The 15,956-nt window shown below is 42.6% G+C and overlaps 1 protein-coding gene across 1 annotated transcript in view; it reads right to left on the bottom strand.

Annotated features, from left to right (window-relative positions):
• The window catches only part of TMEFF2 (transmembrane protein with EGF like and two follistatin like domains 2), a 131,748-nt gene that overhangs the window by 50,571 nt on the left and 65,221 nt on the right, over nt 1-15,956 (bottom strand). The window contains exon 5 of the mRNA XM_051623222.1: nt 5,620-5,716. Coding sequence (XP_051479182.1) covers nt 5,620-5,716 — 97 coding nt within the window. The remainder of the gene's footprint in view (nt 1-5,619; nt 5,717-15,956) is intronic.

The following is a 15,956-nucleotide window of genomic DNA, read 5'->3' as shown; positions in this document are numbered from 1 at the left end:
AATAATGTTAATTATCACTTTAAATCATTAGTAGCCCAACCACATCTGCTATCACACCTGCGCTCTCTTCTCTGTTCTACTCTGGCACCCTAGAAATATTAGGTGTACAGTCAGTCTCATATCTCCAGTTCTCTGTGATCTGGGTCTGCTACCAGATTGCATCCTTCTGACCTGGACTGGATCAGGCACTGACCCTGCACCCTCTAACTGCTTCTGATGAATAGGGGACACTGCTGGTGCTGGGCTCGTCACTGTAACAACAGGTCTCGGGGCTGCTGGGACACACTGACTCCATCTGGATTTTACAAACCTCATCAGTCAGGAGAGATAGCTAAAGGAGCCCTGCTTACATCTGAAATTTGATCTGCATAAAAATAGTGATCAAATAATAAACTGAAGTCTTTTCCCACTTAATCTAAGGACATTTTTTGCACACCAAATCTTGGCAGGGGAGGTGGGAGACTACATCTATCTGGTGCCAAACATGGAAATTCAATTAACGTACATTGGAAAGAGGGATCTAGGTACCCCCATATGTAGTCTGCTTTTCTTCTAGTAATAAGAATAACAAGAAGCTAACACAAAGAAGGTTCATTTTTCACAAACACGTTTATCCGAGACTTATCAGGGGGCAAGGACCGGAAAACAGGGCTCTGTTATGGCATACAAAGTTGTTTACTTCAAAGCAGACCTTTAACAGAGGTCTTTGTACTTCTGGTTGGAAATCTGCTTTCCTGCCTTTTAACACTGTCTGGCAGCATCTTCCTAGTAAATGCCCATCCCTGCTTCCCACCCCAAGAAGTGTCTTCCCCTGCAGAAAAACTGTCAATAAAGATTGAGAACTTCAGCTCCTGCAGTCATTACACTGCTCTGCATAAGCCAAGTTGTTTTCAAGAGGAGGGGGGAATTGCATAATGCAAAAGCTGTAGAGGGAACATTACAAGAGAAAGCAGAATCAGGCTACTTTATTGAGCTATTTCTGGAAAAAATAAAATAAAAACTGCTACTCAGGGCTTATGATTAATAATGTTATCTTGTAGCTAATTTCATTCCTTGCCCCTCTCTTCTCCTGCTTTCCAATTTGGAAGTGCACTTAATTATGAAAACATGAGCACTAGACTGTGAATTTTGATATATTAATTTTACCATGGTTTTGTTTTTACACCGCACCACCAAAACTCTCAAAGGACAACCAGTCAAGGAGACAATGAAAATCCTGACACCTTGGGTAACTTCCTTAAGCAGAGTCAAAATTAAGCAATTTCTTCCACACAAATCTCATTACATTATGCACCTGTCCCAGAGGGGGAAGAGGCTTTTGGGGCAGGACTTAGCAGGGCTCATTGAGAGAGCTTTAAACTAGATGTGAAGGGGGAAGGGGAGAAAACTGGGTTTGTTAGGGACAAGCACAAGAGGAACGTACCAGCGCCTGAAGGCAGATGGTCTAAGGAAGATTTAGTCCCACCAGTGGGCTCTGTTTGTTTCCTGAAATGCCTGTATGCTAATGCACGCAGCATGGGGAATAAGCAGGAAGAGTTAGAGGTCTGTGTGCGGGCTAAGGGTTATGACCTGGTAGCAATAACAGAGACATGGTGGGACAGGTCACATGACTGGAATGTGGCCATGGATGGTTATGTACTTTTTAGGAAAGATAGGGCGGGGAAGCGAGGTGGTGGAGTTGCTCTTTATGTGAGAGAGTAACTAGAATGTATTGAGTTTTGTGCAGGGACTGATGAGGGGCAAGTTGAAAGTCTGTGGGTAAGAATTAAGGGGCAGGCTGGTGTGGGTGATACAGTTGTGGGGGTCTACTACAGACCTCCTGACCAAGGCAAGGAGGTTGATGAGGCTTTCTACAGGCAGCTGAAAGCAGCCTCACAACTACAGTCCTTGGTCCTCATGGGAGATTTTAACTGCCCCGATATCTGCTGGAAGACTCACACAGCCAGCCTTTCACAGTCTAGGAGGTTCCTCCAGTGCATTGATGATAACTTCTTAATGCAAATGGTGGACAAGCTGACTAGAAGAGGAGCGCTGCTGGATCTTATACTAACCAACAAGGAGGGCCTTGTTGAAGCAGTGGTGGTCAGTGGCAGCCTTGGCTGCAGTGATCACGAGATGGTGGAGTTCAGGATCCTGTGTGGAAGGAACAGAATACCCAGTAGGACCAGAACCCTGGACTTCCACAGGGCGAACTTTGGCCTCTTCAATCAACTGTTAAGGGAAATCCCATGGGACAGGGTGCTGGAAGATAAAGGGGCTCAAGATAGCCGGTCAACATTCAAGGACCACTTCTTGCAAGCACAGGATCAGAGCATCCCAAGGGTTAGGAAATCTAGTAAGGGAGCTAGGAGACCAGCATGGTTAAAAAAGGAACTGCTGGGCAAACTTAAGTGGAAAAGGAAAATCTACAGATCATGGAAGGAGGGGCTGCTCACTTGGGAGGAATATAGGAATGTTGTCAGAGAATGTAGGGAGGCAACTAGGAAAGCTAAGGCCTCCTTGGAACTTAACCTTCCAAGTCAGGTTAAGGATAATAGAAAGAGCTTTTTCAAATACATAGCTAACAAAACTAACACTAGAGGCAATATTGGCCCACTGAGGAATGAGGTGGGGGCCCTGGTGACAGAGGATATAAAGAAGGCAGAGGTGCTGAACGCCTTCTTTGCCTCTGTCTTTACTCCTGCAGGATTTCCCCATGAGCCCCAGATTCATATAGCCACAGAAGAAGTCAAGATAGGTGAGGACATAGTAGATGAGGATTGGGTTAGGGATCAGTTGAGTAATCTGGACATCCATAAATCAATGGGTCCAGATGGAATGCATCCAAGGGTGCTGAGGGAGCTGGCGGAGGTCATTGCTAGGCCACTCTCCATCATCTTCAGTAAGTCATGGGTAACAGGAGAGGTGCCTGAGGACTGGAGGATAGCAAATGTCACTCCAGTCTACAAGAAGGGCAAGAAGGAGGACCCGGGTAACTATAGACCGGTCAGCCTCACCTCCATCCCTGGAAAAGTGATGGAACAACTTATTCTTGTCTCTATCTCTAGGCATATCAAGGACATGGGGGTCATCAAGAGCAGTCAGCATGGTTTTATCAAGGGTAAATCATGTTTGACTAACCTCATAGCCTTCTATGAGGAAATTACTAGGTGGATAGATGATGGTAGAGCGGTAGATGTGGTTTATCTTGATTTCAGTAAAGCATTTGACACCGTCTCCCACAGCATCCTTGTAGATAAGTTGATCAGGTATGGGTTTGGTGATCAGGTAGTGAGATGGATCAAGAACTGGTTGATGGGAAGGAGTCAGAGAGTTGTAGTCAATGGGGCAGAATCTGGTTGGAGGTGTGTGACTAGTGGAGTCCCTCAGGGGTCGGTACTGGGACCGGTGCTGTTCAACATCTTCATCAACGACCTGGATGAGGGTACAGAATGTACCCTCAGCAAGTTTGCTGATGACACCAAGCTGGGAGGAGTGGCTGACACACCAGAAGGCTGTGCTGCCATTCAGAGAGACTTAGACAGGCTGGAGAGTTGGGCGGGGAGAAACATGATGAAATTCAACAAGGGGAAGTGTAGAGTTTTGCATTTGGGGAAGAACAACACGATGTCCCAGTATAGGTTGGGGGCTGACCTGCTGGAGAGCAGTGTAGGAGAAAGGAACCTGGGAATCCTGGTAGACAGGAGGATGACCATGAGCCAGCAGTGTGTCCTTGTGGCCAAGAAGGCCAATGGCATCCTGGGGTGCATTAGAAAGGGTGTGGTTAGTAGGTCAAGAGAGGTTCTCCTCCCCCTCTATTCTGCATTGGTGAGGCCGCATCTGGAGTATTGTGTCCAGTTCTGGGCCCCTCAGTTCAAGAAGGACAGGCAACTGCTTGAGAGAGTCCAGCGCAGAGCCACAAAGATGATTAAGGGAGTGGAACATCTCCCTTATGAGGAAAGGTTGAGGGAGCTGGGTCTCTTTAGCTTGGAGAAAAGGAGGCTGAGGGGTGACCTCATCAATGTTTACAAATATGTAAGGGGTGAGTGTCAGGGAGATGGAGTTAGGCTTTTCTCAGTGATGACCAGTGATAAGACAAGGGGTAATGGGTGTAAATTGGAGCATAGGAGGTTCAAGGTGAATATCCGAAAAAATTTTTTTACTGTAAGAGTGACAGAGCACTGGAACAGGCTGCCCAGAGAGGTTGTGGAGTCTCCTTCACTGGAGACATTCAAAACCCACCTGGATGCGCTCCTATGTGATGTACTCTAGGTGACCCTGCTCTGGCAGGGGGGGTTGGACTAGATGATCTTTCAAGGTCCCTTCCAACCCCTATGATTCTATGATTGTTGTGAACCTATAACCATTATACGTATTGCTCCTGCTTTTCAATAACACAATTTCTTTTGATGACTGGAGCCAGAGCAAGGCCTCAGTGGTTTGTTCATTTGGTGTTTTTCAAAGACTAGAATCAGAGGTTATTAAAAGCCTGGCAAGACAAAACCAAAACGAGCAAAAAAGGATGAACATATTCCTAAGCTTCTCCACTGAACAGCAGAAATGTTCATAATTTACTGCCTGACCAACAGTGCATGGATGCCTTGCCTGGATGAGGTCAGCTGCCCAACACTGGACCCAATTCTCATGTTCAACATTCATACATTCGTTCGTTCATTCATTCATTGACTCCTCTCTTGGCTCCATTCCAACTGTCCAAAAGTTAGAGTTTGGGCAATATTGCTTTATTGACATCTCACTGCCCAGTCTGTGTATCCACCCTTTAGCTACCACCAGCCCATAGTTTCAGAAACACCATCCAGACAACAGCTCTACCATTTACATGAGTATCTTGTTGTCTTTCTAAATTTGTATTAATTTCTTAGGTAGAAATATGAGGTTTGGCATTAAGGCAGTGTTAGAATAGCTCTGTGAATAGTGGCTTTTTTGATCTATTGGCTGTTCCAAAGTCACAATGAAATTATTAGTTTTAAGTTGACTTAACATATGTTTGCATAGCTTCTAGGCAAAACAAAAAATTAAAAATAAAACCTCCTGAGCAGATAGAATTATTTCCCTTCAGCTTATGTGGTTAAGGTTTAAAGTAATAATAATTAAAAGATAAATATTTTCAAAACCCTTTTAAAAACTAAAAAATAAAACCATTTCCATTGAGAAATGTCTAAATGCACACTCTAATTATTTCAATCATTTGAGGGCTGGGTCTTCAACTCCAGCAACTAGGAAAAATCAAGGCAGATTTCCCAGTGTTTCTAATGCCACACATGAATTAACATGATGATAATACTGACATTTTTTAACCAGAAAAGCTTTAGGTCAATTATTTTTCCCAATTCTATTTTTACCAAAATATAAACGTTTAAAACTCCAGATGGAATAACATAAGTTGTAACAGCAACAAAATGGATAACTGTGTTTCTAGACTAAATTGTGCATATTCCAAAATTATAAACCAAACTGTTTTATACATTTTTTTCAGAGTAATAACCCCCTCAGTCCCTGTGCAATGAATCTCTGGGTGCAGAAAATTGAATATCTAATATTGTTAGTGCTTTCTAAATCACAGTACCATTAAATAATAAAACATTAATTAAAGTAGAAGAGTAGACCAAATTACTATACCAAACATCCTCTGCATCTTCATCACACTCTGCCCCAAACTGGCAAATGTCACAGGTCGATGTCTCTTTTTGATTGGTTTCACCTGAGCCTTCATTGACTGTTTGAGAGAAAGCAGAAGAATATACATTAGTACAGACAGCATGGTAGCACTTCTCTCTCTCTAGACAAATCTATTCAGCCAGCTTCACGTGCTGCTCGCAGAGCCAATGCCCAGCTGGCAGAACGTGTTTCTGAATGAGGCCAACATAGAGATTTCCAAGTTGGTCTGTGATAAATTCCCTGAATTACAGAGTTACATGGAAAACTGGAGGAAGACCCTTCCTCTGGCTTTTCCACTTCAACAATGATCCCTTGAAGCTGCAGGTCAGGCAGGCTGCATCACCAGCGAGCCTCACAGCTTTGTGCCCTGGGAAAATGATGGAAGTGTATTGATAGCATGATATGCTGCCTTGTGTCCTTACACCATGAAGGCCTTGAGATGGACCCAAGGGGATGTTTTCCTTGAAAATGTTTTGAAATTACCTGTGGAACAGTGCAATCTATTCCATTCCAAAGGCAAAACATTTCTCTCTTCGAAAGTACAGCTATGAGCCCCAAGGACTAGTTATCTCTGGCAGGAAAAATTTAGTGCTGTCTAGAGGAGGGGATGATCTCCAGCACAGGTTAAATTTGAAACCCAGGGAAGTCAACACCCTTGTCTGCAATTGTGTAAGGCTGTAACTGGCCCTTAAGCCAAAAACATAAAGGGGCTGAGGGGAAAATAAAATACGGGTATAAGAGGACTGTGAAAAATGTTGATGGCTGAGTACTGAAAGAGAGAAAGGGACCACTAAGGTAGTCACCAAGAAGAGGGCTTGTTAAGATACAAACAAAACACAATCTACATTTATATTAAAGTGTATATATCTTGCAAGAGGTGCTGCTTTCGAGCAAGACACAGTACCCAGTGATATCTTTCTGCTGGTTACAGAATAATTAAACCAACCCAGACTTTAGTATCCATCAGCTTTGACTGATGTTATCTGCATAATCAGCCTCTGCAGTGCCATCCTTTCTGCTGGAGCCAGCCCTGTGGTGCAGGCTTATTGCAATTTGGGCCCAGCCTGCCAAGGCTGAACGACACAGTGAAGTGTGTCAGTAGCCCCTGACACTGAGGGGACAAATCACCTGCCTGATGCTGTGCACCCACTGCATGAGACCCCCTTGACCTGGTGTGACTGGAGGCTCCGGGGTGGAGCGCTCTGACGTTGAACATGCTGCTTTTGTCATTTACTCAAGAAAGAAGAAGAGTCCCAAGCTTTCACTCAGCTGTTGGAGGAGAAAGGCCTTTTGCCCCTAAAAGAGAAAGTGTGACCCCAGTGCCTGCTTTCTTAGCCTGGACAAGTTATCTACCTCTGTCCTGTTTCCCACTGTGTAAAATGGGTATAATATCACTCTCTACTAAAAAAGAATATGGAAACAAGTTTATTAAAGATACTACAGTGATATGGACCACAGAAATATCTAAGGTAGATGGTTTACTCAGAAGCCTTTTCCTTAGGCTTAATAGAGTCAAAGAAAGCGCTGGTATGTTGAGGTCTGAGCTATGCTGCAGCAATTTCTCATCAGTCTTGCTTGAATTTAGACAATGAAAAAAAAAAAATTATCTATTATGATAATTCTGATGATCCTTAAAGGAAAAAAAAAAACATATGGGTTTGCACTATTTGCAGAATTTTGCTCACTTTTATACCCACAAAGTTCACATGCAAAAAAAACAAAAGGGAAATTCAGAAAACATAGAATGGATTTTTGTTCTCCTCTTTTGTAGGAAGGGTCTGACCTGTGTTTTTTCTGTTTCCTTAAGTGACTGAGCAACTCTTTAGGCTCATATTTTATAAGAGCCAGCATACAAAGATGGACAGGGTGTCCAAGGGCCGTGTCCTCACACCATTAGCATCTCCATGTGCCACATGTTTGATCCTGACCCAATAGCGCTGGGAAACTCATGCTGCTGTACAGCTCAGGCTCACTCCTCTGCAGCTCCATCCAGGCCTGGAGTTTTCACTGAGTTTCATTTACATTTTAAATTTAGATTTTTTTTTTTTTTCCTGAGAAAATAACTTTGACAGCCAATTTTGGCAGAGAATTTCCAGTGGTTAAGATATTAAACAGGACACATGATGTGGATTTATCAAGTCACGTTGCTTTGCTGTGTCACAGCTTCATCATCTGTGAAAGGGGAACAGAATATCTGGCAGGTACTTTGGGGGCTGTAACGAATGATTGTAAGCAGAAGACTCCTTATGGCAGCTAAGCATTCCTCACCTACCAAGAATATAACAATAGCTTCAGTTCAGGAGGGTGAAAATGTATTTTTTTTATGGAAAAGAGCTATAACTTTTTAAATTTTGTTATCTGTAAATCACTTTCCTTATACTCCCTTTTAATTAAAAATATATGCCCTATTTTGTTTTCTCCAAGGAATGTTTCTGTTTATAACAATCCAACAGGTGTTGGACTCATCACAAGCTGAATAAAACAACTACTTAAGTCATTAAAGGAAGACATTTGAAAGATTGAGCATTCTGAAGAGAACTAACTGATTTAGAGAGGAACATCCACATTAAAGCACAATGCAGCTCTCAATTTCTACTAGAAAAGAACAGGTCACTCCTTCATATTTTTCTGAAGGAGCTCTGCATCCAGCATTCCAAAATCAATGTGCGCACTGTCATTAAATGTCTCAGCACACAGTGGTCTTGGTTAAAAAGGACAGCTGTTTATCTCCCTCTCTCTCTTCTGTTTTCAGTAACCACATATAATATTATTCTTTACAATTCCTTAAGGTATGTTTTCTCCCCCTACACAAACATGCATAGTGGCATGTGTACCCACACTCAGGACTGACACATGCAGGGGTTAGTTTTCTTCATGCTGTGCAGGTAAGCGCGTTCATAAATCTGGACATCCTACAAAGAGTTATTTTCTCAATATTTCCTGCTGCTTTTTAGCTTTAGGACTAGTAGATGCTCATTTTCTAAGGTGACTCTTTTTTTTTTTTTTTCCCCCCCTCACTGTACTTGCTTTCATATTGCAACTAAAAAAAAAAAAAAACAGCAAAAATAATCTAGTTGCTGGATTCCTCTTTCAAAAATAAAAGGAGTTCAACTCTCTTTTTCTCATGCACAGTATGTAGTTCTCATATTAGCAACTGCTGAGGTTTAACACCAACATCCTGCAGGACCATAGTAGGGCTCCAGGGAGGCTAATCATTGAAACCCACCACTTATTACTCACACTGCTGAGAAATGTTAAGCTGCAAGTTCCTATTTGTATTAGCAAGATTAGCAACTTCCAGAGTTCAGGGAAATGTGCTAATGTGGGTTAGAAGGTCACTAACTTTATCTGAAAGTCACTTCAGAGACTTCAATCTCCTAAGCAATACAAATTCTTTAGCTGGGAAGGCACTACATACAATTTACAGAGTCAATGGACTGTAGTAACCGTAACAGCCACTGTTTTAATAATTTGGTCCTTTTCTGGCATTCTCACTGCACTCAGATCTGATAGTTGTGATTTCGAGAATATCTGTAAACTTGCAAGTCCCACAAGAAAGAAATCATTTTGGACACATTTTACTTTGCTTCCGTAGCTGAAAAACCAGACTAGAAGTAGTGGTCTGACTCTGTGCTTTTCTCCTGTAGTATAAGGAGAAAAATAAAAGTCCCAAACTGTTCCCCCTTCCATAGACACCTCTACTTTGTCTTTACACTTCAATCCCTTTGAGTCAAGAATCTTCTATAGGTGCTACAATCCAAATAAATCATGTTATGACTTGACACACACAACTTCCCAAACTCATGTTCTACTAAGAGTTCATGATGGGTGGCTTAGCTGTTTTAGCAAACAGACATGAACATCTCTGTGCTTAAGCTTCTGGATAACTTGCTCAGTGTCTTCCAAACATGCCTGACATGTGTCAAAGAGGGATTGAAATAAACTCTTTGCAATTTCCAGAAAAGCAGCTCCAATGGGATGGTTAGGAACATGCACAGCAGCTCACAGCCTTAATCTAATATACAAAGCATCACCCATTTCCTAAGAGACTCAAGAGACATGCACATAACTTGCCTGATGGACCACACTGTGAGGAGTAAATCGAACTGGAAAGAGGAGCTGGTGAGCCACAAGGGAGAGAATTAGGTAACAACACTGGCTAAGCAAAAATCTCTCAATCTCTCTTCACTAAGTTGCCTCTGAAGACTACAGGGCAAACTCAGAAGAGTCTCAGTTCAGTTTTCATGTGGTTTCATAGGATTACTAACACTATTAAAATAATCCTTATTCAATATATTTCAACTATACTGGAGAACTCAACAAAGAAATAGCACTGTTTTTTGTATTAAGCAGTCTTCCTTTGGTTGATGTGATCAGATGCGTGATCATCACAATCTCTGATTCTAACTTGACTACTCTCGGTGGGACATCTTAGCTGCTGTTGAAAGAACAACTTCAAAAGGAGCTTGCTCTAGCTCATCCTAACAGGATATCCACTTGTCTTTATCTGTAAAATCTAGGAAATAACACATATCATGTGGAGATGAGAGTTGATGGCCGTTTTTGTAATTTTGGAATGAAAGACAATGCGTAAACTAAAATGTGGAGGAGGAGGAGAAGAATGCTCTTCAGAGCAGCTGAGGTGATCTCGCCACATGCTTCAGTCCTAACAGGACTGCTCTAGACAGGCAATGAGGTGAGTGGACAAAGTGAGAACACTGAGAAAACAGGGCAGAGAATCCAGCAGCATTTACTAATTTTGTTAGAACAAACACTACCTACACCTCTACCAAATGGTGGAAAACACCTCAAAAAGTCAAAGAAATGAAAGCCCATTTGCTGCAAACAACTTCACTCTAATCAATAAGGTTTTTTCTTCCCTGAAAGCATTAGCCCAGTCAAAACTTGCAAAGTGAGAAAAACTCAGGGTGCGGAGTCGGGGAGCACCTCGTGAATGACTCTGCTCTTGAAGTCTGGCAGAGGCTCAGCATGACATGACAGTCAAAATGAAAAGCAAACGGCCTACTGTATCAGTAATAATTCCAAACTCTGACACGCCTTGTTCAGCTTTGCTCCTGCTGCCTCGCTCCATCTCAATAAATACAAATATGCTCTCTCTCACACATACAAACATGCTGGGGAAAGTACTTATCACATGAGGAAAGTGTCCCTACCCAGATCAGGACCTGACTCAGAACTTCTGAAGGGGACTTGAAAAATTCTCCTTCATGCCAATGGGCCTTTGATGGGTTTCTCCATACCACCAAGGGTCAGTACTTGAAACCACTTCTCCACTACTGATGGGCAGGTGATTTAAAGAGTGTCAGGGTTGTGTCCATACCTGAGCAGACTACCAGGAAACCAGACCACACTTTCCAGCATTTATACTGGAATTATATTATTTCCAGCCAAGTGCTGGAAACAGTTAACATGACGACCCCAGCGTGATGCAAATACCTAACAGGGCTTTTGGGGGAGAACTAGATTTATCCAGCCAGCTCAGACTGCTGATAAAATATGCTCTTATCTTCTTGCTAAAGACCACGTAGATACAGCCTGGCACTGCTTTGATGCCAGTCAGACTCAATTTGCAGTTTTTTCCAGCTCTCATATTTGTACCATGACTCTCAGGTTATTATTTTTTTTTTCCTTGGATTATCTCAATGTATCTCAGTTGCTATGTACACTTATTTTGAAAGGTACATCTAAGCTTTAGGGCTCTGGAGAAAAAGCTTCTGGGTATAATAAATACAAGAAACGATGAAGTTTATAACTTTAAAAATTTTTTTCTAGGGTTGATGCATGATTTTCTGGTCCTGTGCAATGCAGAGTTTAGCTCGGACAGGAAATAAGCACTTCCAACACAGGTCACTCCTCTGCAAGGCCCTGTGTTGAGCTCACCCACACCTTGTGCTGAAGGCTCCAATTATGCCCTGCATACAGTGTAATTAGTGCAAGAAAACAGTGTCTGGGAAGTGCCCCGAGTTCAGTAAATAACTAGTATAAAAAAGTTTCAAATTATTACTAAGTGCTGCTGCTCTCACTAGTGCCATCTTTATTTTTTACCTCCTGTCTTACTTCCTGTCATGCCTGCCTTCCCATTCTCTTTCAGCTTTTTCAGTTGCAATTACTCAGACTACAGGGCCCAGCTCAGACTAGCTCTGGCAGCCCTGCAGACAAGCTGCTGCTGCTGTGAGGAGAGGCAGAGGCCCATAAAAAGCTGAGAGCTTCTCACTTCATTCTGCTCAATGTCCTAGAAAACTTAGAAGCCTTCTACAGCTGTCATCCAGGCTGATAGCTTGCAGGCCTCCCCCATCAAGACAGGCAGCCTTCATACCCTCTGAACCTCATTCATCCTGGCTAAAAGTAGATGGGAAAGGAATGGCTTCACAGGAACAGCATTGCTCCTCTGCATCTCTGCACTTTCCTCCTTTCAGAGGCCACAACTGGAGGTCTCCAAGAGCATCTGGGTCTGAAGTCAGGACGTGACCCACTACGAACCTCTGTACGGACTTGCCTATATTTGTACAACTGTGGCAAGGAGGGAATGGATTAAATTCTTACTCAAAGTTTATTTATTATAAACAAAACACCACTTCCTTGTTTCTGTCTCATGCATATTCCTGTGCTCCCACAGTACATTTGATAAAAAATTAAATACAATTAGTCGGGGCCAGTTTCTTCTTGCAAATATCTATAATGGCATTTCAAGAGGAATGGCTCATTGAATAAAACTCTATTGTAGGCTTTCTGAATGCTGACATGAAACAGCTGTGATTATTGCACCCTTGTGCGTTCCCCCTACAAAATTTGGTGTTTGCCTGGTGTATGTGGGATGCCAACATTGCAGATTTATGAAGGTGTACAATGACCAGCACTGAGAGCATTTGCCAGCTTGAGGAAGAGGAGGCTCATTTGAATTTTGCTAAGAGCTTCCCCGCATAAACACCTTTGAGTAAAAAGCCAAACAGCATATGGGGACTACTCATCTCTGCCTTGGATTAATTTAATTTTAAAGAGAAATCACTTCCTTGCAGGACAATTTTCAAGGAATAGTTACAGCTTGTAAAAACATGCCTGCAATGTTGCCAAAGTGTTTGTGGCATCAGTCCCCAATCTCATGTATTTCAATATGTCCAACAGTGCAAACAAAACAAACAAGTGGCCATGCCCACAGCTGGATGGTGCAAGGCCACGGGTCACCCACCAAGGCCATTACTAAAGAACCTGGAATGAGATCACTGTAGTCCTAATTGCAAGGACCACAAGATTTTTCTGAATCAAGGAGAAACAGAAAAAGATGATGTCTGATTCCTCCCTCAGGTTGACTTGCCTGGCCACACAGATCATTAAACCTCACCGTTGAGTCAAGGGAGACAGGAAGCTGCAGTCCAGGAAAGTACCCAATATCATAACACTTTTCTTATTTGTCAGAAAAACAGGTTACTCAGAAGGAGAGTCAAATGTGAGCCATTTGTGACCAGCTGGCCCTATGTGCCAGAAAGAAAGGTAGCAGGACAGGCTCAAACCCCTCTTAATCTCTTCTGTGGACTACCAGACACCCTCTCCCTGAGGACCTGCAAAAAAGCCACCACATCTTTGGGCTCTGCAGAAAAGCAAGGGCTGGTTCTGGCCACTCACCTTCCTCTTGTGTGGCTGGGCAGAAGGTGTATCCCATACAGTCTGAAGCAGGAGCTTACTGCTAGTTACCTTATGCTTGATGCACTAAACATACGATGCAAAGCTAATCTGATGGACAGAACATATGGACTATATACATGCTGTAAAATTGCACTTACAGCCAATTCTATTGAGCAAATACTGCATTAGATATAGCTTCATCTGGAGAAACAGGAGTCAGTCGTGCTTTCCTCTGCAGGGCAAGATGCTACAGTTGGACATGCACTGCATAAATTACTCATGTGTGCTTTCCTTGACTTCTGCCAGGAATTCACATCCCACCTGAAGTTCTAAGCACTTTTATTCAGTCTAGGCAGAGAGTAAACTGGATAATGAAATTCAGAAAAATTCAGTGAAAAAAAAATAAGGAAGAATCCAACCCATGGTTTCACAAAGGAAAATTTCCATTAAGGAAATTCCAAATGGATGATGTGACTTTCCAGGGCTTTCTGCACTGAAAGGGTGCTTTAGCCAGCCTCCTACCTGGTGGAAAGATTAACAGGAGACTTGAATGTGAACCCTTATAGCTATTCATCTTTCACAAAACAGAATGAAAGGAACAAAGATAAAACCTAAAAGAGCTGTCCAGCTTCCACTTGGTGACTACTTCAGTTTTAAGGTCTTTGTCACTTTGCTATTGATTTAAGTCTGTGTATCCTTTGGAATATTAGTATGGCTAGCAAGATAGCAACATTATACATAAAAATGTTCTTTATTCCAGAACAGATGAAACTCCCAGTGGTAAAAGAAGATTTAGGTATCTCTGAAGATTTCTTATCACTGTGCAACATAACTCTCTAATGGTTCAATGCCTTGGAGGGTCATCTGAGATCACTTATCACATAAATCAAATAGGTGGCAGGCTATAAGTGTGGAAGCCTATAGCAATTTCATGTCTTTGCTTGCAGACATCAAATCTATCTTTTAGGTAGACTATAGAGGAGATAATATGCCACTCCATTTAAGACACTGAAGAAACCCAAATCTGGGTATTAACCAATTTTAGGAAGCTGCTCCTAGTCTTGACTGCACCACAATTATCTTGGGAAATAACTGGTTTTAAATCCTAAGACGCAAACCACAGACACCAGTCCTGGTTCTAATTTACATCAAGGCCTCTGTAAATCACTCTGGCAATGGAAGAGAATGGCAGACTGAGTGAAAGTCCAATTTACTTTATGTCCCATTTACATAATCAGGGTGGTGTAAAGTGGCTCTACTGTAAAAATGACTTGGGTCTGCCTTTCCCTGAATTCAATACAAGGATCACAGTTTTCTTCTCCCACTCCACGTTTCTTCCACGTTGTACTCATTTCTGTTTATTTCTGCACTGCTGATGCATGTTACACACACATACCTGAGCACAGGCACAGCCCTGGAGCTCAGAGGCTGAGAAGACGTGTCAAACTCACGCTCTGCAATGGGGTCTCAGAAGGAGACAGCTCAGTCAGGTGTCAAAACTGGCAGTCAAAAACCATGCTGTACTCAGCCAAGCTGTACCCTCATGGTTGGGAGCCATGATTGACAGCTCCTTAACAGCCTCTTCCTCCAGCAGCTCAGTGGTCAGACTGTATGCAAAGGGTGATCCCCAATCCCCCCTCACAGCTGATGTCCCAGAGAATTTAATATTTCCACAATAACCCTCCATGATCTTCAGTTGTCACTGCTGAGCTGTTCCTCTAAACTTGCACAATCAAGGCTCATCCAGGGCTCATTCCTGTGTTTGCTGCTTTCTTTTTAAGAATTTCCATTTAAAGATAAAAGAAAATCTGGCTCAGAGCTAGTTGTAAAAATATCCCTCCTGACATGAGTAAAGCTCCTTCTGTCTCCCCAAGCCTGCAGCTAGGCAGTCCTTGGGCCTCTGCTGTAGCTCAGGGGGCACAAGAGTGCAGGCACCTCAGGAACTTGCTAGAAGTTGAGGGCAACTGCAAAGTTTTAACTCCTGTGGGAGGAGACACAATACCTATGTAACATATATCCCCTCTTTTTTATAACCCTATTCTTCTACAAACACAAAAACATGCTGTATCAGTTACTTGCATGAAAATGTCCAGCAGTAAGATGACCTTTCAAGACAAATGGGTAAAAAATCAGTTGAACCATGTTTTGCCTTTTTATTTGCATATTTGTGGGAAGCTGAGGCACTGTGTGAGTAGCACCATTGCTGGCTTATTGTATTGTCCCTTGTTTATGGTTTATGTGGTGGAGCAGTCATGTCCACAGGACAAAAACCATGACAAATACTGGCAGCACTTGTGACAGCCTTACCAGAAAGGCAAGGAGTTAATGAGTAGCACAGCCACTCCTGAAAGAGTGGCAAAGATTTAGGAGAAGGAGCCTCCACAGGCCAGGCTTGTTGCTAAACTAGGGATCTGGTTTTGTGCTTTCACCTAAAATTGATGTGACAGTGTACAAAAAACCTCCCAGTCCTCTACTAACAGGACAAACAGGCTGAGTGCAACATGTCAAACTCAGCCTTGCAGGAGCAGTGAAGAAGCATGGATTTGAATCCATTGACACCAGAACAACATTGCCTTTCTGAGTATAATTTTACAGATGTGTTTATGATATGGGGGGAGCCATATGGCACAAAAGGTTTAAACATTTCATCTCACTTA

The sequence above is a fragment of the Apus apus genome, chromosome 6 (assembly GCF_020740795.1).
Source record: "Apus apus isolate bApuApu2 chromosome 6, bApuApu2.pri.cur, whole genome shotgun sequence".
NCBI classification, from domain to species: domain Eukaryota; kingdom Metazoa; phylum Chordata; class Aves; order Apodiformes; family Apodidae; genus Apus; species Apus apus.
The sequence above is the reverse complement of the archived record's forward strand: the minus strand, read 5'-3'. Positions and strand labels throughout refer to the sequence as shown.